At 44.3% G+C, this 23472-nt stretch overlaps 1 protein-coding gene across 1 annotated transcript in view; it reads left to right on the top strand.

Moving 5' to 3' along the window:
• Frem2 (FRAS1 related extracellular matrix 2) overlaps positions 1-23472 on the top strand; it is a 135295-nt gene that overhangs the window by 68734 nt on the left and 43089 nt on the right. The window contains exons 5-6 of the mRNA XM_051157132.1: positions 3674-3799; positions 5468-5719. Coding sequence (XP_051013089.1) covers positions 3674-3799; positions 5468-5719 — 378 coding nt within the window. The remainder of the gene's footprint in view (positions 1-3673; positions 3800-5467; positions 5720-23472) is intronic.

Here is a 23472-nt window from a genome sequence, read left to right as displayed (position 1 = left end):
AGACCAGGCTGGCCTCGAACTCACAGTGATCCACCTACCTCTGCCTCCCAAATGCTGGGATTAAAGGCATGCGCCACCACGCCCAGCCTTTTTTTTTTTTTTTTTTTTTTTTTTTTTAATGCTTCTGGTCTTTTTAATCCCTGCTCCATTGTCTTCAGCTTCAGTCGCTCCAGCTGTGACCGGTCTCTGGCTGGTGGCTGCGTGGCTCTCACACCTGTATGTTTTCCAGTCTGACCTCTCCACTGAAATCCGAGATGGTGAACCCGAAAGGCCACTTAGACCTTTCCAGTTAGCACACCCAAAATGTAACCCCAGGTTTCCCAAATCTGACCTCCGTATAGTGTTCCCCTCCTTTTAAAAATGGCAGCTTTATCTGTAAAAGACTGACCAAGGTTGCATTTGAGTCGTCTTGGGTCCCTTGGCTTTCTCTCACATACCATTTCATCCAGAGAACGAACTCCTGTGTGTCTCTGTTTATGAGACACCCGCTTCACCGCCACACTGTATCAACTCTCCTTATCTCCTGGTCCTTGTCACCTGGACACTCCTGCCTGGATGGTGACAAACTCTTAAAACCAGGGCCTTCATTTCAGCTCGTCCTGCGTCATGCCTATCACGCAGCTGCTGGAACTTAAGCTCATAAAACACATCAGAGCCCAGCGTCGCCACCAATGACCAATGCCTTTGAATGATTTCACCTGGGGATCCTGAACGTGGAAACAGGACTACCTGTGACCCAGCTGGGGTGGTGGTGGCTCACACCTTTAATCCCAGCACTCGGGAGGCAGAGGCCGGTGGAGCTCACTGAGTTCGAGTCCAGCCTTGTATACAAAGAGAGTTCCAGGACAGCTGAGACTACACAGAGAAATCCTGTCTTGAAAAGCCTCCTCCACCACCACCACCCACAACAACAAAGCTGTGACCCACTCTTTATAGCAGCCAGAAAACCAGACCTACAGTGGAGACCCAACATGGTCAGCACGTGAGCTTCCCTAATTTTTGTCCCCGATTTTAATTCTGGACCTGAAAAGCCCAGCTGTGCACAGCCCTTTCGGAGGTCCTCCTTCTCGCTTGCACGGGACAGCTTTCCTATGCACCAACCTCCATCAGGGCGTACCTGAGCCTTCCTCTCTTTCCCACCATTACATGTCCCCACGCCTTTGCCTGCTTTCCAGCACAGGAGAAGGGCTGGGGATGTTGGTCCACGGTGGATTTGATGCCAACTACTCTGCCTAGTGTTTTGTTGACTTAACCCAAGCCAGAGTCATTTGGAAAGGGTGGGCCTCATCTGAGGAAATACTCCCATCAGATTGGCCTGTGGGCAAGACTCTGATTCATTTATTGATTTATGAACAATGAAGGTGACCCTACTCCATTGAGGGTCCTGGTCAGGTGTTCCTGACCTGGATAACAAAGCTGACTGAGCAAGCCATGGGAGGAAGCCAGTAAGCAACACTTCTCCGTGGCCTTGGCTTCAGTTCCTGCCTCCAGGCTCCCACTTCCCTCAGTGATGGAGTGTGACCTGGGAGGTGTGAACTGCAACAAACCCCTTCCTCCCCAACTCACTTTCGACCATTATCACAGCAATAGAACTCCTAACTAAGGCACTGATTAGTCACAGAGCACTGTAGAAAAAGGAAACCACAGCAGTCAGGGTAAAGGCGGCTGGACTTCATTACGCTAATGAGCTATAACATTTCATTAGCCTCATCCCATTGGGTAGACTCGCTTTTTTCTGCATCCTAATCAGAGTGGAAACAGAAATCTTCCCAGCAGTTGAAGTGGCTGTGTCATTTGCACGCCCATCCAACCATCCCCTCTCCCTCCTGGCCCATGGTGCTCTGAGCACACTATTCTGCCTGCTGCTTGCTTCCTGCCCTTGGGCTCATTTCACAAGCAATCCCTTTGTCTGGAATTCTCTGCTCTTCACTTGGGCTTCTCGTGGCCTACTCCCCACCCTAGCTCGATTTTCCAGGAATACTTCCTGTGACTTTCCTAAGTATTGTGCACCACCCAGCACGCTCATCCCCTGACACTTGGTTTTCCTTCCGTCCCATTACCCCCAATATCTTAGCGTATCTTCAGATGTATTTGATTATGTTCTTCGGGCTTTCTATCTCCCAATAGAAAGGAAACTCCATGAGGGCACAAGTTTCATTTACTTCTGCATCTGTCATGCCTAGTATAGTGCCTGGCAAGTTGAAATCGGTGTTTGAGAAATGAATAATTCATTATAAGATGGGAGTATTCTAAAAATGAATGTATCAGACAGTCTTGAAAAAAAAAAAACAAATGACGTTGGAAAAAATAGTCATTTCAAAGGCACTTCATCCCTTTATTGCTTTACAAAGGTCAAAGGTCAAGGCAGGATTGAAGCCCAGGCATGTTAAGGGCCCCCAGGGCAGTGAGGGTCAGTGCCTGTACCACCTCTAGGTAGAAGAGGGTTGCACATACCTCTGGATATCTGAGAGTTGATGGAAAAATGAACTCCAGAATTCACTGGTTCTTAATTCTTTTAAATCTTCACTTACGTGTATCTATATCTTTGCAGTGTGTATGCATATGTGGGGGGTGCTCAAGGAAGCCAACTATCAGATCCCCCAGAGCTGGAGTTATAGGATGCTATGAACCACCTTATATAGGTGTTAGGAACTGAACCCTGATCCTTCTGCAAGAGAGCAAGAGCCCTTAAACAGTGAGCCCCTTCCTGCAGGCTCTTCCCTTTTGGCTGACCCATCCAGAGGCCTCAGCATCTGGAAAACCTCCACAGGGGCTCTCACCCTTCCTACCCTCGGCCACGGGGCAGGGTGGGTTGTACATCGTAATTGTGCAGGCTATTCTAGAGTCTTTTATAGCCACAGAAGAATTGTGCTTAATGTTTCAAAGATAATCAGGAAGTGTTTTCTGTGTGGATGTTAAGACTTTCAGAGAAATACCAGAATCTGTTTTGGGTTTATAATGTCAAACTATTGAACTAAATAATCGTGAAAGTTTTACACAGTAGATCTATTTTTAACAGTTTAATTATGCTGTTTATATTACTTAATGTACCTTTCATCTATGTTGAAAATGAATTGTTTGGACTTATAATGTTATATAAACATAGTTTTTTATGTCACAAGTAATTGCTATGCTGCTAGGAAAGAAAATTTTTCTACAGAGGTATTCTTATAGCTGATAAAGACAAAACAGTTGAAGAATATAACACTTTTAGTCACGGATCATCCAAAAGGAAGCCCTTTCAATAGAGTAGGCAGTACACAGTCTGGGTTCCAGTCCTGGCTACTGAGTGACTTGGGGGCCAGGTTCAACCATATGGACCCGAGGTCCTGTAGAGCTGGGTATTTCCACTACTAGGGTTATGCCAGGGAAGATGCCATGCTTTCACAAGAGGGAAGAGGCGGCCTGCAAAGAACTGTGCACTGGTATTTACCGAGAAGGAAGAGGTGACTAGAGATAAAAGCTGTTCTGAGTTTTGCCTACCTCTTCCTTCCTCGATCCTTATCCAGATACTGTTATTCTTAAAAACAAAACAAAACAAAACAAAAACAAAACAAAACAAAAAACAAAATCAACTACTAGGAAATTTTAAGTTTCTGACGTAAGAAATTGAGACCAAAAGAGAAAAGCAAAGAAAAAAATGATAACAACTGTAATTGTGTTTTCTCTTTAGAATCGACTGTGTTTGTTCCCCAGTCTGAGTACTCGGTTGAAGAAGATGTGGGGGAGCTGTTCATTCCTATCAGGAGGAGTGGAGACATCAGCCAGGAGCTGATGGTGATCTGCTATACACGGCAAGGTAACTCCATCACTGAGCCAAGGACACAGCCTCTAATGTGCTCATCCACCGACTGTCTGTTGGAGCCTGAAGGGTGGGCTTTGTTGTGCTTTTTCATAGACACTGAAGCATCCCCTAAGAACTGTGCTTCCGCGCTGTATCTCTAGGAGCTTCTTTGAGCTGGTTTGGCAGGAAGCTGCTGCTGCTTCCCTCAGGCTTTGGTCTCTTAGTCTACTTTAAGGTTGCAGGGAACTGAAGCTCACCCAAACTTCTCAAGTCAAAGAGGGTTGCTTAGAGATGGGGCCTGGTCTGTGATGCAGCCTCTTAGTATTCTCAGCCAGCCTGAGCTGTCTCTACATCTCACAGCCCTAGCAGCTGCTCAGTGGCTTCCCTGCAGTGCCAAAGCCTGTGAGTTTGAGCCTTAGCACAACAAAAAGAGAAAGAAAGGGCCAAGGGCCAAGGTAATGTGTGTTTGCGGAAGAGACACTAATTTAAAGCTGGTTTGGCTGGTAAGAGCAGGGTCCCAATAGCTTTCCTCTGTTGTGTATTAGGAAAAAGACCAGGCATCGGGTTCTATGAGATGATAAACAGAAAAAACAAAAACTGTAGGGTTGCATCAAAAACCAAAATTGAAACTTTTGTACCTTTTATATGTGATTGTAGAACCTTATTAAACAGAAGGCAATGTAGGCAGTAAGAGACAAAGCGTTATCAACTGGAAATGGATCTAAGGCTCTCTGAGATTTTCCTAAACGTTCCATCTTTAGAGAACACAAGGAAGTGGGTTAATGGCTAAGTAGCCACGTGAGGGGTAGATGCGAATTTCCATTGGAAATGAACAGATTTTCTCTGAGCATATGGCTTAGTGCTAAAGTGGCCAGGATAACTAACCCACTGTGTTGATGTTTGGCAAACTCCAGAGAGAGCGAGAAAGACATGGATTTAGACATCTTCTTGAAGTGCTTCAAGGCTTCCGTAAGCACTAAACTCTATTTTTTTTTTTTAACTAAACTCTATTTTAAAATGTTCTCAGCATTAAAAAAAAAAAAAAAAGCAAACAAGTATTTAACAATGTAAAACTAGTAATAACCATTGCAAACAAATCAAAGTGCTTTGCTTTGAATATCCCATGAAAGGTGAATTTGCATAAGACAAATGTAAGATTAACATACAAAAGTCATTAACATACCAAACCATTTTCTAGAGAAAACAGTAGAAAAGGAAAAGTCCCACATGCTGTTGTCATGTCAGGCTTTTATGAAAGTTCCCATTAATATGTACAGAGTTCCCGAACTAGTGTGTTGACTTCTGAACAGCTCACATCCCAAAAGCCTAAAACCCAGTAGATGCACGGAAGGTCCGAGACACACATAGAAAGCACGTGGCCTTGGCCTGGATGTGGGAAACTTTTAAATAGTAGGAGGTATTACTGTGCCCTGCGGGTGTTGATCCGAAAGCCTGTTGGAGAGACTGCAGGGAAGAACCCTGGAAAGCCAGTGTTTGCAGTGTGTGAAGTAGGCCTGAATGAGACCTTGAAATGACACAAATTGCAAGTCTGTAGTTGCAACTGCAGTCTGGGGTGTTGCCGTATAACAGTTCCAAAAGTCGAACAGCTCTTTCCATAACCCTGTTTTCATGTTCAGTATGTAACGGTTGCACTGAAGCCTTTTGGGTTCTCTTGGCCCCTAGGGACAGCGACAAGCACCGTGAGGACATCCGTGCTGTCCTACTCTGACTACATCTCCAGGCCTGAGGACCACAGCAGCGTGGTCCGCTTTGACAAAGAGGAACGTGAGAAAATGTGCCGTGTGGTGATAATTGATGACTCCCTATACGAGGAGGAGGAGACTTTCCAGGTTCTTCTGAGCATGCCCATGGGCGGGAGGATCGGCGAAAAGTTTCCAGGGGCCACAGTGACCATCCTCACAGACAAGGACGATGGTGAGTTCTAATGTATCCTCCCTGGGCACCAACACCAGGCATGAATCTCTGATCGGAAGAAAGTGGAAATCAAATAGAATTGGGGGGTGCGTATTGATTCCCTTCTGGATTTTATAGTGATTAGGGTTCAATCATTGCTCTTTCCAGAACGTTTCCTGCCATGGAGGTCACCTCCATGTCCAGTTTCCTCTCTCTTGGCCCTCTTACAGTGCAACTTAGCAGTGAATGGTTATATCAATTTCCATGGTGAAGAATTAGCAGCACTTTAATAAGCTCCATTGATTCCTTTCTTTTGTGTAACTCTAATCCAAGTTTTTTAAAAAATCTATTTCCCAAAGAAACCCATAGAAACTCTGTTAAATGAATCGCTGGGCGGGTAACAAATATATGGAAAGTTCAGTCTCAAGACAGGAGGAGTTGACATACTAGACCGCCGTTCCCCAGGGAAACCAAGTCACTGTGAAGGAACACCTTCTGGAGGCAGTTTGTGGAGTCCTGTCAGGAGGGAGAGGGGCGCGGGAAAGGTTGCAAATGACCTTGTGACGCATGCAGGCAAAGGGCAGAGGTGGACCACACCATTTTCCGCATGGCGGATCAAAGAGAAGGCTGAGCCTCCTTCCAGCTGATGGAGCGACTGCAGGACAGTCAAAGGCCCAAGTCGTCTTCAAACTCAGAAAACTGGAAACAGTCTGGCCAGAAAGGTCTTGATAATTAAGATGAACAAAGCGTGAGATGAAGCCAGTCAGGTGTGCCTCCAGCCTGTGTTCTGTGCAGCCTTTGTTTCGTCCTCTAAGAGCCCTGTGAGTCACAGGATGATGCCTTTCTGATGCTGGAAAGGGTTAAAACACTGACCACAAATTGAGGAGTGACTTTTGACAAGAAAGCATAGAAGTTTAGATAGCACTTATACCGTTAAAAAAAAAAAAAGGTGTTCCTTCAGTGCTTCAAGAAATAAAGTGTTCTGTATTTATCTGTTTTTAATGGGGGAGCACCTGAGTGCAGGTCCCCCAAGGAGGCAGAAAGTGGTGGTCGGGTTCCCCTGGAGCTGCCATTCCAGATGTGAAATGTGAGCAGCCCATGTGGGTGCTGGGAGCTGAACTGGGATCCTCTGCCAAAGCAAGATGCATTGTAACTGCTGAGCCATCTCCTCAGTGAGGATCTTTATTTAAACCAAGTATACCAATTTCATTTCAAGTTGAGCCACTCTTAGAGAACCAGGTTTTTGTTTGTTTGTTTTTGCCAAGGTAGTTTCTCTGTGTAGCCTTGACTGTCCTGGACTGGCTCTGTAGACCAGGCTGGCCTCAAACTAACAGAGATCCACCTGCCTCGGCCTCCCAAGTGCTGGCATTACAGGCATGCGCCACTGTGCCCAGCTAAGAACCAGCATTTTAAATGTCCAAAATAAGCCTAAGAACTTGGCGTTAAATTCCCATTTACCATCTAGACGGCTCTTTTTCTTGCCATGTCTATAATAGTTTAGGTGGAGCAGGGTTTAACTTAAAAAATAGAAAGCATAACTGATACCACCTTGCCTCCTTTTCCTTCTTTTCTTTAATCTTATATACATTAGCGTAGAATCCAACTGAGGGATGGCAGCCAGTTTTTAAAGAAAGGGCCAAATTCAATTAAAGTAATAACTTAACAAACATATCCATATTAACTATGCCTAAATTAAAATGCTATTTACAATAAAGAATGAGTTTGTAGTTGCTCAGAAGATCCTTGAGTTGGATTCATCACTACACTCACACTGTTAATGGTACCAAGTCAGTGAAAGCTAAAGGGGCTGGGCCACAGCGGGGGGTGACAAAAGGGTAGAACTCAAGAGGTTTCCTCTTCTACAGACAAGACACAGCACCCTTCACACCAAAGTGAAACAAAGTAGAACAGAATAAGCGAAATGCCTGGCCATTTAGGAAAGTCTGGGCATGCGGTGCGTACTAGATACAGAGCTAGTACCACTCGTAATGGACATAGAGGCGCTTGACACAGGCCAGAAACTCCCAAGATTTAAGACCTGTTTGTACGGGATGGAGCACTTAAATGAGAATCTCATGTAGTGAGATTCAAAATGGCAGAGAGGGAGAATAAGAAAGTGGGGTGTAGTTAAACGCTCTGGTACTGTCAGTCAGGACTCGTGAAACCCTGGAAGATGAAAAGGATTTGGATGAACAGAAAACAAGGCTAATTATGATTTGACTTCACAGCTAAGTTGCATGAGAAGACTGGGTCATGGAGCACTGAGGAACCCAGTGGACCAGGATGGCATTTCGTTGTTGTTGTTGTTGTTGTTTTGGGTTTTGTTTTGTTCTCAATACACGGGTTCTCTATGTAGCCTTGGCTATCGTGGACTTGCTTTGTAGACCAGGCTGTAGGATACCATGTTTTAAGAAAGCTTTGTGTGAAGAGCTACAGGCAGTAATGATGGCTGAGAGCCGGAGGCTCCCTTCTCCCCGGATGACGCCCCCCCCCCATAAGTTATCCAGTCTCTAGCATCAGCCATAGACACAGCTACATACTACTAACACCAAATGGACTCAACAAACTACGTTATATATACATATGTGTATGTATATATACAAATATATACATATATGTAACAATAAAATTAAAGATAAAGTGATGGGTTTTAGAGATGGTCTTGGGGGGATATAGAAAGAGATGGAAGGAGATAGGGAGGGATGGAGATGATGTAAATATGACAGGTATAAAATTCCTCACAGTAAAAATTAAATTTAAAAAAGAGAAGCTTTATGCCCAGTTCCACAGTCAGGGTCCTGAGCTCTGTATACACGCTTGCTCCGGTCTGTTCAGTGGTGCTTGGACTTCTGAGTGAAGGCTTGTTTTTCTCACTTGACACATGATGTCACTTGGGTGTCTCAGCCTACGGCATTTTGTGAAAATTGGGTAACATGAACAGTAGAAAAGTACATTAAAAATTGGTTCAACAGAAGGAGGTGAGCTTTGAGGGCAGCAAGTCTGAGAAGAAGGGCTTGCTGCACCTCCAGATGCCTTGAAGAAGCATATGGTCTGAGTTATTGGACATAGATGAGGGAGAAGTTTTTGAACAAGATTGTGAAATGATCCGAGTAAGGTTTTGAGGTTACTAACTAGAGAGCAACGGGAAGCAGAATGTTAAAAACAGCAACAAAAGCAAACCCCAAGATGACTACGCCCCTCCCCCCCCATGTAAGAAGGAAGGATGAGAAGAATTAAACATGTTTGTATCTAGAATGAGTGAGAACAGTCCCAAGGATGGGCTTACGATAGGAATTTAGGACAACCAGCTTGGGAAAAGAGGTTGAAAGAACACGAGATGAGAAATTCTCTTTACTTTTTTAAATTTAAATTTTTTTTATTATATGTATGGGTGTTTTTGCTTGCATGTATGTCTACGTATCACATACATGCATGGGTGATAAGGGTGTCTGGATCCCCTGGAACTTGAGTTACAGATGGTTGTGAGCCATCATGTGGTGCTAGAAGTGGAACCCAGGCCCTGTGGGGGTGAGAGGGCAATTCTGTAAAGGGGCTGCAGAGGAGGAGATGGGGGAGACGGATGAAGAGGAGGCAGAGGAAAAGGGTCTAGAGAAGTAGGTATCCAGGTTTGGCCATTGGAGGACCTGCGCTCCTGGATGGCCAAGTCCTATCTCTCTGTTTTTAATTCTGGTCCTCACTCTAGCAGTCAACAGGCTGTCAGTAAAAGGGAAGTCCCCAGTGGAGGAGGGTTACTGGTTAAAATAAGGGAAATATGTCAGGGTCAGAGACTGATGGAGTAGGGTCTGTAGCCCCCAAAAGACATTGCTGCTTGGGAGGTCCTCTGACCTTTCTGAATCTGTAGGATGCAACTCACTGCTCACCACAGGAGACACACTAACATTCTTTCCCACTGTACACACAGTGAGCTTGGCAAGCGGCCTCTTGGATCCCTTCTGTGAGTTGCCTGAAAACATTTCACCAGGATTCCCAGAAAAGGAAAAGACGCCAAAGCTTTTTTATGAGAATGGCTGAGCGTTTTAAATAATTTACATGGAGCAGTGACCTTCCTACCCATGAAGAAAGTAAGCCCAGGAACTGCGCGCAGACACAGAACCAGTTTGCCCAGCGTGACTTCTTAGGTTATTGAGCTTGTGTGTACAGGCACGGGCTCTGCTGGGGAGGCCCAAGCTATGGCATAAAGCTGTATGCAGTCTTTGTGGTATCGTTTTGAGTGCGGTTCGATAGCTTACTTAAGCGGGACAGTCTTTGAGCTTCCAGCCAGTACGGCTACAACCCCTCAACACACATGGCAACCCACTCCGTGACCTACTGGCAGTGAGTAGATTGAACATGCACATTTGCCCGCTGATCCTACTGTAAGATCCAAAGGATTTGGGGGCGCCCTAGCAGTGAACTTTGCCAAGTGAAGCTACATGCTCTTTTGTATGTCTCCAGCGCCTCCCCCCCTCCAAATAACTGACATGTTGTAGGGGTTTGAGTAAGTCACAAATAAGCCACCCTGGCTCCCTCTGCCAATTGTAACCCCTCTGTGATCCTCAGGAGACTGTGTTAGTGCTGTTGAGCAGAAGCCACTGTCTGCAGTGTCGGCTTCGGCCCTCTTCAGAGTCTTCTGGACAAATAATGCTTTGTGTTTATTTTGTACTTTTCATAGTGACACCATCTGCCTGAGACCCATCTCTTCAAACAGGAGAGCAGTTTCTGGCTACACTGATCTTGCAGACCCATGGCTTATGAGTACCAAAGCCCTGGCAGCAGACCACTGAACGTCTATCCTTAAGATCCCAGACAATGATGCATTGTATCTCAGTGCTAAAAATCACATACATCTCAGAAGGCACTTTTCCAACACCAGACTTTAAAGTTTGTAAACATAAAACTAGCGAGGAAAAGGTTTACTTTCTAGTGTGTGTGGTGTGTGTGTGTGTGTGTGTGTGTGAGAGAGAGAGAGAGAGAGAGAGAGAGAGAGAGAGAGAGAGAGAGAGAGAGAGAGAGAGAGAGAGAGAGACACACACACACACCTGGTGCCCACAGAGGTCAGAAGAGGACATGTGGGTTGGGGGAAATTTTATAATACAAAGCAATCAGAGGCTAGACAAATGTGACAATGGTTAAGAGCTCATGCTGGTCTTGCGGAGGACTCACCTAGGGCAAGTCATAGGCACCCTTAACCCCAGCTCCAGGAAACATGATACCTTTTCTGGCCTCCTTAGGCACTCATATTATGTATGCAACTCTCCCCGCCCCACACACCCCTGTACATAGAAATAATTTTTAAATCTATAAAATGCGAAAGGTTGAAAATGTACAATAGATTACTATCTTACTCTCCTCAGCTTACTCGGGTACCTTGCTTATACAACCTAGGGCCACCTGCCAAGAGACGGCATTGCCTACAGTGGGCTAGACACTGGTACGTCAGTTTGCAATCATGAAATGTCCCCACAGACTTGTCTACAGGCCAATCCAATGGAGTCAGTTCTACGGTTGAAGGTCTTTCCTCCCAGGTGTGTTAAATTGACAATCATTATTACCCATCCCATAGTAAAAAATACAGGTTGGCCATTTGATTTATTTAAAAAAAAAAATACTACAAATAACCACAATAATAATCCACATAGGGATTCTAAAATTTGCTAAAACTAAAAATGCCTTCTTCCTTTGGGACATTTCTAACAATTTGAAACACTTAAAATTATGCATAATACTTTTCCTTCACATATCTACAAGGGAAAAAAAAAGCAGGTTTTTCTTCTTTTTTTCTAAGCAACAAGTCTTTACTCTGTGTCTCTGGAATATATTCAGCCCACCCTCTAGATCCCCAGGTTCTATACAAGCAATAGTTGCTTCAGTGCTGAACACATTCAGACTTGCTTTTGTTCTCTCTGGTCTTTTTTAAAAGAGTTATTTGCTTATATATGCATAAGTGCTTGTGTGTCTGTGTGTCTGTGCAATGAACTCGGAAGCCAGAAGACAGAATCGGATCCCCAGAGACTGAAGTTACAGACAGTTGTAAACCATCATGTGGGTGCTAGGACTGAATTCTCGGTCTTTAAACAATACAACGTCACAACTGCTGCCATAACATTATGCGTACTCAGTGCAGATTATTTAAAGAATATGGAAAGAAGTCTGGGTTATAATGTCAACGCTACTTACTGTGTGGATAACTGGATAAGCTGTAGACTTCAGTACTGTAAGTGAAAAACAGTACTTTTGTCTAAAGGAAAGAGGACTTTATTCTGAGACTAATATGAATAGCCAGAACCCTGAGCCACAAGATCAAGGTTTCCCTGGTTAACAGATTTTATCGTCAGCCAGGTGGCCTGAGGTTTAATTAGTCACAGAATGAAAGAAACTTGTTAGTCAGTATATTTACTAAGTACACTCATCAGGAGGGACATCAGGTAGACAGGTGAGAAGATCACTGTTTTACTCTAAGCTTTGGGGTTGGTGGAAGTTAATGTCTGTTAAGTCAATATACTCCAAATGCCTGTCTAATAGTCAAAAGGATATAAATAAGCTAGAGTTGGTGGTAATTGGAAATCATGGAGGTAATACTATCCCAAGATAATTTTAGCTTTCCGTCTGCAGCATTCCGACTCTCTGCAACTGTGAGGTCCATAGAATTTTCAACGTAGGCATGGCTTCACTTCGGAATGCCCACCAGGTATCGTGCAGTGTCCCACAGATGCCTAGCGGTGATGCCTCTGTCTTGTTAGATGTTGGCTAAATACTTGTGTGGTCAAGACCTTGTGCAAGATAACGAAGACTAAGAAATCGCTCCGCATCCCTTTCTGTGCTTTCTGGGCCTCTATTAAGTATTGGGCAGGCTCCAAGGTGCTGAAAAGACAATGCTGCACGCAGACCAGCCCTTTCTAGGAGAATTCCAGCAGGAAGTTAGATGGCCCTGCATTGTGGCAAACGCTAAGAGTAGGCTTACCACAGGAACCTTTCTGAAGATCTGGAAACGTGTCCCTGACCTTCAGGAAGAGCTTCCCCATCCCTTCCTCCATACAAACAAAACAAAACAAGAAAAAACTTTCAATGGAGTTCCTCAGACTGGCAGCTGGTAAATTAGTGGGCATGGCCATGTGTCCCTTAGGCTGTGACAATCTCTCTTTTGTGAAGGCAGTTGCACTGTTGGGGAGAGCACTGCCTTAGATGGGCCGGCAGTCCCTGAATACAGCCTTTAAAAGGAAATCAAATGGTTGGTATCTCTTTATGCGAATGCTTTTTAAGAAGTGAAATTACTGGCCTGTTGCAGGGAGGGGTCCCCCTTTCCTCTTAGAGGGCTGAAATAAACCTCAGTTTCCATCTCTCTGAGGGTGTCTCACAAACATTTGGTTTCACTGTTCCGGAAATGTGCTACAAAGGGGTGATGTAGGGTCAGAAAGCCAAGAAGCAGCTCATTCCTGGTTTCCTTTTGTTTGCATAGAGTTGACCTCTGTCAGAAAGGTGGGTTTCAGGACTGCTCACTGCCAGGAAAACTTCAAACACAAATAAACAAGTAAACATGAAAAGCCACAGACTTGTTCCCACAGTTCCAGTACTGTAAGATGACCCTGGAGCTGAGCAATAAGAAGGGGGAGAAATGCTAAGGTTTGCACGGTACCTGTGTGTGGTCATTATCTTGACAGGGAAGAGGCATCTAGATTACCCACCATGATTAAAAGAGGGATCACTGAGCCTTGACACATGTAACCTGTTTTCTTGCTGAACTTGCTCTCACACGTATCCTCAGGTCATTTTCAGTGTTGGTAGACGTAACCAGTTACAGGCCATGGATTAGGTTCAGCAGTCAGCCATTGGCTGACAGCCCCTGATTAGTTCTGGGCTCAGGAAGGTGTTACCTTGTTGAAAACACTTTCTCGCTTGGCTTTTCGAAAAAGAAAAAAATACATGAAAACTCTTGTGTTATAAGTATGGGAGACCTAGGAATTCAGCTGTGCGTGAAAACCATCTTTCTTTTTCTTTTTTGTTTTTAACGAGTGAAAAGACAACTACAGAGCACCAGACAGGTTAGCGGATAGTAGCCTTAGATGCCAAGAGAAAGCAAAGCAGGAAAAAGACTCAGTGGACAATGGCACCGAATCCTTGCCCTCCTCTGGCTTCCCTCCTGCATAAAAAAATTATTTTATTTCATGTGTATTTTGGGGGTTGTTGGTGGTGGTGGTTGTTTTTGTTTGGTTTGTTTTGGTTTGTTTTTTTGAGACAAGGTTTCTATGTGTAGCCTTGGCTGTCCTAGACCATGCTTGGCCTTGAACTCACAAGAGAGCCACCTGCCTCAGCCTCCTGAGTGCCTCCATCTATGCCTGAACACCACCTCTGTGCTTGGTGCCTGCAGAGGCCAGAACTGGGTGTCAAATCCTCTGGAGTTGAGCTACAGATAGTTGAGCCATGCTGGTGTTGGGAATCGAACCTGGATCCTACGTAAGAGCAACAAGTGCTCTCAACTGCTGAGTCATCTCTTCAGCCCTCTCCCTGCTGTATTCTTAATCATAGTGAATCCATCTAACAATACCAGCCCCCCCCCCATTCCCCTCACTGTCTACCCCAAATCCTTATTTGTGTTAATATGTCTCTGGTTTAATCCTTATGTTATCTTTCCTCACCCAAACAGCTCACAGGGCACTCAAGCCAGCTTCAAGTGGCACCTAGACACCTATACTTGCTGTCTATGGTGTGCCCATCCGTCCTCCATGCGCCTAAATGCACATCATACCAGGCTCCTGCCCATCTTAAAACTGAGCATATCTTTGACCAAATATCTCCAGAAACTTCCAGTCGCAGAGACCTGCCATGTGTTTTCTTTGTTCACTTTGTCTCTACTCCCTATACTAAGCCATGCCAAGTGGTGCCATCTCCTAGGATGCAAGGCTACAGGCTCATCCACACTGCTGTTTGTGCCCAGGCCACCGTCCCACACCTCCCACACCCCACCCTTCTCCCCACCCACTCAAACCAGCGTTTCAAAATCTACCTTCTTCTAATAGTGGCATCTTGCCTTTCCTATGGAAAACACTGTACTTATCTGAGCACCAAAAGCCTAATGAAAGTGGCTTATGGAGCTTTCCAGTCCTGTCTCTCAGCCTCCTCTTTGTACTGCCTCTCAGCTCCAGATCCTGCAAGGCTGCGCCAGGACCATGCCTCGGGTCATAAACTCAGGGCCACTGTCTTCAGCCTAGGAGGTTTTATGCTTTACTTTTTTATTCTCTGTAGGTTACATTGATTAATAAAGACAATAGTTATAAATCAAAGACTTTAAGTGGTCCAAGCATTAGCTTTAGAGATGGGTGACTTACTAAGTATCCGCATATGAGCTATAAAAACTATAATCCCTACCTTTCTCTTTTTCTTTCTTTCTTTCTTTCTTTCTTTCTTTCTCTTTCTTTCTTTCTTTCTTTCTTTCTTTCTCTCTCTCTCTCTTTCTTTCTTTTGTTTGAGACAGGATTTCTTTGTGTGGCCTTGGCTGTCTTAGACTCACTTTGTAGATCAGGTTGGGCTCAAACTCAAAGAGAACCACCTGCCTCTGCCTCTCAAGTGCTGGGAATAAAGGCATGTTCCACCACCGCCCAGCTAACCCCTACATTTTTGTCACCTTGGTATATGGATTCTGCAGGTTACCAACAAGTTGTGAGACAAGAACGTTTTTTCAACTCCCACTGGAGAGAAGTTTCTTCCTATTTCCCTTCTAATAAGGAACACAGAAAGTAAACATGAATGTTGTATAAATGTAAGTAAGAAAAAAGTGACCAACTAGAACATACACAAGTAAGCCCTGATCCCCAGAAAGGACAGAAGAGCATGATAGACCAACCAGGTGACCTGACATTGTCCTAGCATAAATTCAAGACCTAGAGAAGTGACTCCCGTAGGGTCAGGCTTTGAGCGGTAATGCAAGAGGTCTTGCGCTCAGAGTTTGGAGGAGGGAGGGAGGTAGATTGTTTCCAATGCTGCACTAACTAGAAAGCCACCAGCAGAGATGGCAGCCCATACACCTCTCCCCAGGCCCCCCACACCTCTAGCCGCCCAGCCCCCGCTGCCATTCCTGCCTCTCTAACAGCATCCACTAGGATTCAGACAAGAGAAGAGAACATTCTTTTGAGCCTAGGACAGAACCGAGTGGTTTGGGCTGTTTATTCTGGACGTCCTGCGGCTGCCAGCAGACATGTTTCAAGTGTCACTTCTCAACCAGTCTGTGGTCAATGTTATTTATTTTTCCAGCGTCAGCCACATGCTCTTATCCCTGAGACCGCACACAGACTGTGTTTAACACTTTACTAGTTGTAGCCTTGTTTCCTGCAGCTGCTGGGATTCCCAAATAAATCAGCCTCATGTCAGAGCTTTTGTTGATCTGAAATCTCATACATTCATCATTAGTTAGCAGGCCTGACTGTGTTCTTGTATAACATGTGGCTTGTGATTTCTGAAGCAGGAACAGTAGTTTTGGGCTCCATCTCTCCATTCTGTCCTTATTCCTTTCCTTTATTTCTCTTAATCAAGCATTGCATTTCCACAACTTAACACAAATGCACATGTTCTAGTTCTCCCTTGCATAGAAGAGCAAGTGTTTTCTTGCATTCAAGCAGCCCTTTCTCATTACACACCTTTAAGAAGAATATTCTAAAAAAAAAATCAGAACATCGAAGTATGTTTATTGCTCAATTTTCAAAGAAACCAATACTTGGAGGAAAATAGTTCCTACTTTACCATATTAGTATGTCATGTTTGACTCCTGCTGTATACTGATTCTGTGGCAGGTAGTTTAACCTCTCTGAGACTCAACTTGATTTGGTCAACAGTAGGTAAAAAGTAATTACCTTGGAAGGCAGTTATCCTGTGTAGGGCACTGGGGACGACTTAAAATGGACTACAGGTTTTGATGTGACCTGAAGAGGTGACTGTTCAAATGCAGCTGACACAACGTGCTGCGTTGTCATCACTGCAGCACGAACGTATGTGCCATCAGACCCAGCAAGGAAGCTGACGACACACACACACACACAGGCTTTGAAAATGTGCTGAGAGCTGAGCTCTGCGCTCTCTCTCCGTCCCTCCTTCCATGTTTTATTAAACACATTATGTCAGTGCAGTCTGGAAAGATGAAGATATACATGGGTTTGGAAAGACACTAATTTTCACCACATCAAAAACTTGGCTGCTTTCCTCCTGTGACTGGCTTCTTTTGTTTGCCTCTCTGCAACCTTTGTCTTGTAAATTTGATGTGCTGTTGACTAAAGGCCTTCTTAACTCGCCTTCCCAAGTAATTACACTTGTGACTGTACATTAATCTCTTCACAGATGTCAGCAATGCTCCCTCTGTACTCTTAATCAGAATAATTGTACATTTCCCTCTGCCCACTAAGGGACTCACGGGTGTGAGCAGAACATGCTCATCGGCAGATAGTCTTGCTCCAGTCATTGTAAAGAAGTACATCACACAGGAGTCTTGGGAAAGCTCGCAAAGGAAAGTATGCACAGGGAGATCTGGCAAAGACGGTGAGTGTGAGAAGGGCCTCTGCTGTTAGAATGCTACCCAGCCAAAGTCCTTGCTGACCTAGTCCACTGGTGGGCTCCACAGTGCTCTTAGCGCTCTGTCCCCCCCCCCCCCCCCCCCCGTGTCTCTCTCTGTCTCTCTCTCTGTCTCTCTCTCTCTCTCTCTCTCTCTCTCTCTCTCTCTCTCTCTCTCTCTCTCTCTCTCTCTCTCTCTCTCTCTCTCTGTCTCTCTCAGTCTGAGTTCTGACAGGGCCTTTCCAAGTTACAAAAGTCTGTTTCCTCCTCATCCACACCCTCCTCCCTTTCCCTTAGGCTCTCTGGCCTTTTCCTGCCGTCTAGCCCAGTTCAGGCTGCAAGGCAGCGTCCTGGGTCACTATTGAGCTACAGGCCACCCTCTCAGAACCTCTGCACTGACGGATCTGTCACCTGGTTCGGAGCTGTGTTCCTGTACCCTGACATTGAAGCTTATATGTGTAATTTACCTCAGTCCTTTAAAATGTTTGGCTTCCAGGAATTTTGACTTTGCTGATTGAGCTGGGATATGAGGAACGAGCACCACAGTACAGATCTGTGATCAGCTTTGAAAAATGTTGCTGTAAAAAATGTTTAATAAATTATAATTTTTATTTGTTTGAATTTGTAATTAGTGAGCCATCAACAAGATTTCCATTCCTTCCTCTGTTTTTAATCCCTCTATGGGATTAAAAGGTTAATTTATTAATTAAATGTTATGTTGGCAGGATGGCTCAGCAGGTAAAAGTGCTTGTCATATAAGCCTAATAGTTTGAATTTGATCCTGGATCCAACAGTGGAAGGAGAGAACTGTCTTAAAAAAGATGTCCTCTGGTGTCTACATGTATGCCTTGACAAGTACAACACACACACACACACACACACACACACACACACACACACACACAGAGTCCGTGCATAAAATCTTAATTTATGCAAATATATGGTGGAAAATTTTTATCGTTATGATATTTAAATTTCATTTAAAATGTATACTGACCCTCAGAAAGATCAGGTACATTTTGGGGTGAAACTACATTGGCAATAGTCTGGTAGAATTATCTTTTTGGATAAAGGCTTACCACTCCTTATTCTAAACTGAAATTTTGGAAGGTTCCGTTGTTATCAGCATCCTAAGAATGTACTGACTTGTCTAGATTCTTTCTGAGGAAGCCATTGTTGCTGAGAAAAGGAAACGGTGGGATATGGCTTTAAAATGAGGAAGACTTTTAAACTTCACCTTGATTTGTACATTTGAACTTCAGTCCTTCAACAAGAATTTTGAAAACTGTTTTCAGTTTATAATCTGATCTTTGAAAATCAATGGTGATTGTTTAAACGCATGGCTGCATTCAATCTCTTTGATCCCATTGGTCACTCAGCACATTGAACATGAGACCTCGGATATTCCCCATCTTGTGATATATGATACAAGAAGCAGTATATGTCATCTAGGAATGATTTCACCTTAACCAGCTGAACTTTTATTTAAAGAAACTGATTAGAGGAAGAAACAGGACTGTGGTTTCTAGGTATGCTTTTCTACATAGGAAATCTTGAAGAAATGTTTGGAAAAAAGGTTTAACTCCTAGAGCAAGAAAGTTAAGTTTATCAAGGTTAGAATACACAGAAACATCCCCAAAGCAATTAGATTCCTACTGACTGTTTTTATATCAAAACTGAGAAACTTAATTACTGTGACTCAAAACAACAAAAATTTTTACTAGGTTTATGCAAGAAACTTTAACTAAGTGGATCTGTATACTGTGTTCATGACTAGAAACAGAGAAGATGCCAATTCCTCTTGAGTTGACACACAAGCTTAATGGAATTCCTATTGCAAGCTCAGCAAAAATACATTCTACTTATGAACAAGTCTACTCTAACGTTAATATGGAAAATTAAATGAACTATAACAGATATAAACAATTTTGCATAAGAATAAGGTGAGAATCATTTTATTAGTTTCTAATATTAAATAAGCATTTACAGGACTCAAGACTGTGTGGTATTTGAATAGGAATAAAAACAGGTCAATAAAATGTGAAGAAAAAAAAAAAGACTAGATAGGAAGTCAGTTCAGGATGTGTGCTTATGTATGGAAAGTGGTTCTAGAAACAAAAGCAAGACCCAGTCAGAATTACTCAGGATTGTATTTAGACTTCCAGATCAGAAGGGCTCACACAACCGCATGTCCCCTCAGGGTATAGACTGCTATGGCCACCGAGTGCTTCTTGTTCCTCCAGCGTGGAGCCACACTTATCTATTCAATTGCTATGGACAATAAATGATGTTACTAATTCATTCAACAGATTCTTACTGTGCACCCACTGCCAGATATGATGAATCTAAGTGCCAAGAAAGAACAAGTGAATAAAGGGAGCTTAGTTCTGCTGAAACAAGAGAGAAGGCAAAATGGTTCCCGAAGAAGCATCTTCTGAAGGGAGGACTGGATGAAGCATCCAGAGGCTGGGAGCAGTGCACATAAGACATTCCAGAGCAGGAAGTGACCAGCACACAGTGTAAAAGATGGAGGGACACCATAATTTCTTGTGGTTTATAGTGAAGAGGTTAGGGACCATCCTAAGGGCAGTGAGGTCTACAGGAAGCTTTCCTGCAAGTAGGTGAGTGTAGTGATACTAGCTTTTGGGCTGTCTGTTTCAGTCTAGAGCTTCATTAAAGGATTCTTGGGAAAACTCAAACATCAGGTGATGCTAACTCATCTAGGTGCTAAACCAAAGGGAAGCCAGGGCATGGGAGTTGTGTCTGACTGTGAGCGGTCCCCATAGGCTCATGGACTTGAACACTTAGTCCCCATCTCTTGGCTTTGTTTTGAAAGGTATAGAGCCCTCAGGAGGAGGCGGCTTACTGGAGGAATTGCGTCTCTAGGGGTGGGGCCGTGAGTTTGATAGGCTGGGCCCATTTCCTGTCCCTTCTCTGTTAAGGAACGTGGAAGTGATACTGTCTAGCCACCTGACATTACCACCATCTACCTTCCTGTCATGATATAGCCCCTCAAAATGCAAGCCAAACCAAACCCCATCTTTCCTAAAGTTTCTTCACATGTTCTTTGTCACAACAAAGAGCAAAGTAAAGGCTACAGGAATGGAACTAACCCATTCCGCCCTGAGAGAAAGTGACCTAGACATGCCTGTCCGAAGTGGCTTATGAGTACTGAGCAAGCCAACGGGTCTGCCGGTTAGATTTCTTGGGGGTTTTTTTGTTTGTTTGTTTTGTTTTCCAATTTACACAAACTTGGACATGTCTGGGGAGAGAGACTCTCAACTGAAGAACTGCCTTCATCAGCTGACCCATGGCTTTGTCTGAGGGGCCTTTTCTTGATGGCTGACTGATGTGGTCCAGCACACTGTGCGTGATCCCAACCCTGGACAGAGGCCTGGAATACATAATGGTAGCTGAGCAAGCCAGTAAGCAGCCTTCCTCCATGGTCCCTGCATCACCTCCTGCTTGAGTGCCCTGACGTCTCTTAGGATTGGGACTTGTGACTGGGACCTGTAAGGCAAATAAATCCTTTCCTCTCCACGTCACTTTTGGTCATGGTGCTTATTACAGTGATAGAAACCAAGCCAGGACAGTGTCAAAACCTCCAAAGGGATTTGATGCTGAGTGGCAAGTGTCTTTTATTATTTTCAACACTAAGCCCAAAGACAGCATACAGACTTCTATCCCGTTCAGTTTAAGCAAACACGTGAGTTAGCTTTACAGGGCCTACTTGACAGACAGCCCTTGTTCATGCATGAGTAAATGAGATTTGGCTCCAGATAGCAATTACTGCTGGTACCTCCTTCTCTCATCTCAAGAGACATGATGAAATCGTAAACACCAATCCAAAATAAATAAATAGCTAGTTAGTTCCCTTTCTCCCCCTGGGAACAGAAGCTGAGTTATTTACCTTAGTCTTGTTGCAGCTGTGTGAACCGTGTGGCCTTGTCAAGCCTTTCCCTTCACTTCCACATTAGCACAGCATTTGTTGTTCAGCCTCTCTCTCCCTCATGAACTGAAAGCGTCTACAGCCTCCCAAGTCTGGTTCCTGCTTCCTGAGCTAAGAGTCAGTGGACCACGAGTGTCTTAGCCTCTGCCCTTGAGTTTAAAGTGCACTACAAAGGATGAGGAGAGATGCCGTCTTCTTTTAGGAATGTCACACATTTTCACTGTGCACCCTTTGAAAGCCTTCCTTGTGGTGAGGCCGGCACACCACTCAGATGACTTACCTGTCCTGTGCAGAGAGAGACTAAGCATGTGCTCTGGACTGTGGTTGTCTGGGAGGGAGGACACACTGAGGAATGTTTTCAGTATTACCTGGGTCAGGGCTGCAGGGAGCTTGGCTTCATCTTATCATCATCCTTCTCCTTAATAGTCACAGCTGCTGCCTGTTTTCTATGTTAAGTCTATAGATGTAACTGCAGTTTGAGGTACAGAACCCATTTTAGCCCTCAACCAGGGAACTGAATGGGCTTTGCCTACTTTGCTCTATGTTGTAATGTGACTATATATGTCTATGCCTTAGTCAGTGTTCTACTGTTGTGAAGAGACACTGTGGTGGTTTACATAGGAATCCCGCCCTCACTCCCCCTAGACTCATGTTTGAATGCTTGGCCCACAGGGAGTGGCACTGTTAGGAGGTGTGGCCTTCTTGGGGTAGATGTGGCCCTGCTACAGGAAGTATGTCACCCACTGTTGGAGTGGGCTTTGAAATCTCACCAATTCTCTTCCTGATGCCTGTGGATCAAGACATAGAACTCTCAGCTCCTTCTCTGGCACCATGTCTGCCTGCATGCCGCCATGCTTCCTGCCATGACGGTAATGGACTAAACCTCCGAACCTGTACGCCAGCCCCAGTTAACTGTTCTCCTTTATAAGAGTTGCTGTGGTCATGGTGTCTCTTCACAGCAATACAACCCTAACGAAAAGAGACACCACGACCACAAAAACTCTTACAAAGGAAAGCATTTAACTGGGGCTTGCTTACAGTTTCAGGGGTTTAGTCCATTGGTATCATGACAAGGGCGTATGACAGCATGCTGCCAGACCTGGGCCGTGTGAAGTAGCCGAGAGTTCTACATCGAGATCTGCAAGCAGCAAGAAGAGAGAGAGCCACTGGGCCTGGCTTGAGCTTACAAAATCTCACAGTGTACCCACTGTGGCACACTTCTTCTAGTAAGGACATGCTTCCTAATCCTTCTCAAATAGTGCCACGTCCTGATGACCAAATATTCAAGTATATAAGCCTATGGGGTTTATTCCTATTCAATCCACCACACTTACCAAAAGGTTTCCTTATAAACACTATTTGTTGGTACCGACAAAGCGGTTGTCTTGAATCTTCATAGGTGTCTCTGCCTTCTGCATGGCTTTACTATTGATTCATTCCCTCCTTTTGATTCTGTATCCATTAAAATGTCCCAAGCACAAGGCTGAAGAGATGGCTCATTGGTTAAGAACACTGGTTGCTTTTCCAGAAGACCTGGGTTCAATTCCCAGTACCCACATGGCTGTTTACGACCATCTGTAACTGCAGTTCTAGACAACCCAATGCCCTCCTCTGTTCTCTCCATGCACCAGGCATGCAAGCAGTACATAAACAGACATACATGCAAGTGAAACACATAAAATTTCATCTTAGCATGTTCTGAGTGATGTCTGTAGCTTTCAGAGGCGTCTGTAAGTAGTGACATTGTAAGTCCATTCAAATTTTAGAATTTATTAAAATATGAGAAATTTAAATATACCCACCAGCATTTTAGTTTTCATTTATCTAAGGTGAAAAAGACACAAAGATGCCAGCACCGACTCTATTCCTTTTGATTTGTTAAATAAGCAGCTTGTTAGGTGCAGTGTGGGTTTTTTTTTTTTTTTTTCTGTTGTTTGCATATATGTTGTAGAAACTATTATTTTGAAACCATCTTAAATTTTAACTTTAATCATTACAACTGATTACTGGACCAATTTTCCTGTCACCCTCAGTGGCAGGAAATGAGACATCTAACTTAGCTGAGCACTGGGAAGGTGCATTTAGAGAATTAGTTTGCTGCCTCTCCTAATTCCTACTAGCCACTCTGTTAAAATGGAAGAATCTACAATTAGAGTCCTGTCTCTATTCCCCCTCCTACTTCTGACTGAAGGCCACAGTGCTCCCTGTGACTGGTGGTGTGCTGGCTCTTTCTGCCTCGTTATTTGCAGCTTAGTCATTAGGCTCCCCTCTTTCTCCCTCTCCTCTCTCTCCC

This window comes from Acomys russatus, chromosome 15 (genome assembly GCF_903995435.1).
Source record: "Acomys russatus chromosome 15, mAcoRus1.1, whole genome shotgun sequence".
NCBI classification, from domain to species: Eukaryota; Metazoa; Chordata; class Mammalia; order Rodentia; family Muridae; genus Acomys; species Acomys russatus.
The sequence above is the reverse complement of the archived record's forward strand: the minus strand, read 5'-3'. Positions and strand labels throughout refer to the sequence as shown.